The sequence below is a fragment of the Histoplasma capsulatum genome, assembly GCF_000150115.1.
Source record: "Histoplasma capsulatum G186AR genomic scaffold supercont2.4, whole genome shotgun sequence".
Taxonomy (NCBI): Eukaryota; Fungi; Ascomycota; class Eurotiomycetes; order Onygenales; family Ajellomycetaceae; genus Histoplasma; species Histoplasma capsulatum.
The window spans coordinates 458712-461432 of NW_025544804.1; the positions used below are offsets into that span (position 1 = coordinate 458712).

Here is a 2721-nt window from a genome sequence, read left to right on the forward strand (position 1 = left end):
CTGTGTGAACGTCCCCGCTCCTAAACCATCTGTCCTCCTCGGCTTTTTCGCTTCCTATTGAGTTCGGCTTGGGCCTTTGGATCGACAAGCTCTAAGCCCTTGGACTGGGGTAAAAGGCAATCGAGCTAGCTATTCCCAGTACCAGCGCCGAGTGATGGTCCCAACACCCAGCAGTACGGAGTCCCTGTGCTCGCAATACTGTTGCATTTCCGGCTTGTCCAAAGCCTCGAAGCGATGAAGCAGTTCCACCGATTGGCGTTGCAGCTCCCCATCCCTTATTGGATTTACTGAGCTTAGCCTTGGTTCTTTGGTCGATTTGGCTCGCACGTATCCGGCCATGATCCTCTTGACCAAGCATACCCAACCCTTTCGTACCCTCTCCAGTACCGTATCCGATTTCCTTTTCTTCCTTTCCAAACGCCAAACGATTCTGTGCTTTGCGGATATCTGTCATCGCTGTCGCTTCTTTCGCCTTTCGCGCTCTTCGTCCACCCCGTTTTCTAGACGGTTTATCATCAGGCGCAGGTAAGGCACGTGGTCCCTTATTTGGAGCGGGCTCGGTCAGTTTCTCAAGACGATCCAAGCAGGCTTGTTTCAGTTCTTCACCCGTGGATCCATCCGGGCTGCTATGCACTCGGTCGACTCTAGCCGCCAAAACCACTTTTGCCGACACGATACGCATCGCTTGCCGCTTCAGGTCGTTTGGGATTTCCTGAATGATCGGTGAGTGGTACAAGAATCCTTGGTGTCTCACCCCAACATTAGTTGCAAAGCCGGTGCCTGTTTGCTTTTTTGATCCCAATGGCGGGATATTACAGGAAGGGGTCTTCGCTAACCCTGTAAGACCTCCAGCATAGTTTAGAAGTTGTGCAGCAGTTAGTGATCCAATGAGAACCGTTAGATTCGGTGCAAAGACATTCATTCGCGATTGTACATAGTCGGTAAGGATCCCTTTAGCTCGATCAAGTGATAGCATCATTTTGCATGCGTCTAGGACAGTCTTGAGTTCTGATGGGGACAACTCCCGGCCTCGAGTTGTTGTTCCCTCCACTGCGACGATCATTAAAGAAGGTCCATCAAGAACGGATCTCAGAGTCGCGCCAACCAGATTATCCGTTGAGGTTGACAAAGACTTGATATCGTCAAGGGGCCCATTCTGTAAAATTGCAACAGTCTTGGCGTAGTCCAGAGGGTTTGTGATAAGAGTTTCCAGCTCCGGAAATCTAGTAGAATAGTGATCTCGGATGAACTTGTGGTCGGATGAACTTGTGGACAAGAATTATCTCGTTATCGATCGAAGTTGAAAGAGAGTTCGCTTCAGTAAGTAGATGGTACTCTGGATTATCTTCGATTGAGCCGATAGACGTCGTTCTTTTCTCCGATGGAAGGGATTGGTAATAAGATACTTTCTGTCGAGGGCAAAGCGAAAAGGTCAGGTCTGTTTGTCCATATCATCCAATGTAAACACAGGTATCGCAGAAGACGGAACATATGAGGGTCAAGAGAATCTGGACTTACATCTAAAATCGGTTGGAGCGTTTTCATTAAGCTCGCCACGCTTCGTACATCGCTCACAGTCCCGAACCGCATTTTCTCGACCCTCGCCTTGGTAGCGTCCGCTTCTCCCATCTCTTTGTCTAATTTCCCGGTTGGGTCCATGGCGATATCCGCATCTGCGTCATCATCGTTCACTTCTTCTTCGTCTCCGTCAAGCTCCATCCCTTCGCCTCGAACTTTAGCAGAGCCATCAGCATCAGATTCCGCAGCTTTGTCGGGGAACAAGGTGTTGGCGAGTGTGCTCTCATCCTCAGAGCCAGACTCCTCAAAATCGTTCAATAGCTCGTCTGCTAAAGTCGCCATGGTGGCCTTGAGCTAGGACGAGTCTAAAAGCCAACAAAATATTAAACGGAAAGCGGTTGTGTTTGCCTGTGCATACACATGGACGAGGTGTTGAGAGTGAGCTTGGTTGTTGCTCAAAACATTAGCTACAGCCACAAGATCATGTGACCTGTTCAAACCATGATCAGGATCTTTCCACGCAAACAGTTCACTCGCTTTTCGCAACAGCCAAATTCAATAGCAACAAAGGGCTGTCGACCTGTGCGTATTCTCCTTATATCGGAGCGTCTCGCCGAGGTAAATCTTGCCCAGCCGTGTTGTTCAGCGACCCTTGCCGCTGTCCCCAAAATTTCTACCATCTTTCCTACCTCCTGAGTTCATTCAACCACCATCAATCCAAAATGGAGGCTTCAAGAGGACCTCCGCGGGTCAAAAACAAGGCGCCGGCTCCACAGCAGATATCTGCTGAGCAGCTCCTCCGTGAAGCTGTTGACCGTCAAGAACCCGCGCTCCAAGCCCCTACACAGCGGTTCGCCGATCTTGAAGAGCTCCATGAATACCAAGGCCGGAAACGCAAAGAATTTGAGGACTACGTGCGGCGGAACCGCATTAGCATGAACAACTGGATGCGATATGCACAATGGGAATTGGAACAGAAGGAATTCCGCCGTGCGAGGTCGGTGTTCGAGAGGGCATTGGACGTTGACCCTACATCTGTGGTATTATGGATTCGCTATATTGAAGCAGAGATAAAGACAAGGAATATCAATCATGCGCGGAACCTGCTTGACCGCGCTGTGACGATTCTTCCCCGTGTGGATAAACTGTGGTATAAATATGTTTATATGGAAGAAATGTTTGGGTAACATCGCAGGGACACGT

At 49.6% G+C, this 2721-nt stretch overlaps 2 protein-coding genes across 2 annotated transcripts in view; one reads left to right on the top strand and one right to left on the bottom strand.

Annotated features, from left to right (window-relative positions):
• Positions 1 to 91: 91 nt before the first annotated feature.
• On the bottom strand, positions 92 to 1860 carry HCBG_03263 (U4/U6-U5 snRNP complex subunit PRP31; the record flags this gene model as incomplete). Its single annotated transcript, XM_045430312.1, has 3 exons — positions 92 to 1265; positions 1336 to 1409; positions 1519 to 1860. 3 exons carry the CDS (start codon positions 1858 to 1860, stop codon positions 92 to 94), a joined length of 1590 nt encoding a protein of 529 aa, XP_045288455.1.
• A 380-nt stretch (positions 1861 to 2240) lies between these two features.
• HCBG_03264 (pre-mRNA-splicing factor CLF1) overlaps positions 2241 to 2721 on the top strand; it is a gene marked incomplete at both ends in the record, with an annotated part of 2452 nt that continues 1971 nt past the window's right edge. The window contains one exon of the mRNA XM_045430313.1: positions 2241 to 2678. Coding sequence (XP_045288456.1) covers positions 2241 to 2678 — 438 coding nt within the window. The remainder of the gene's footprint in view (positions 2679 to 2721) is intronic.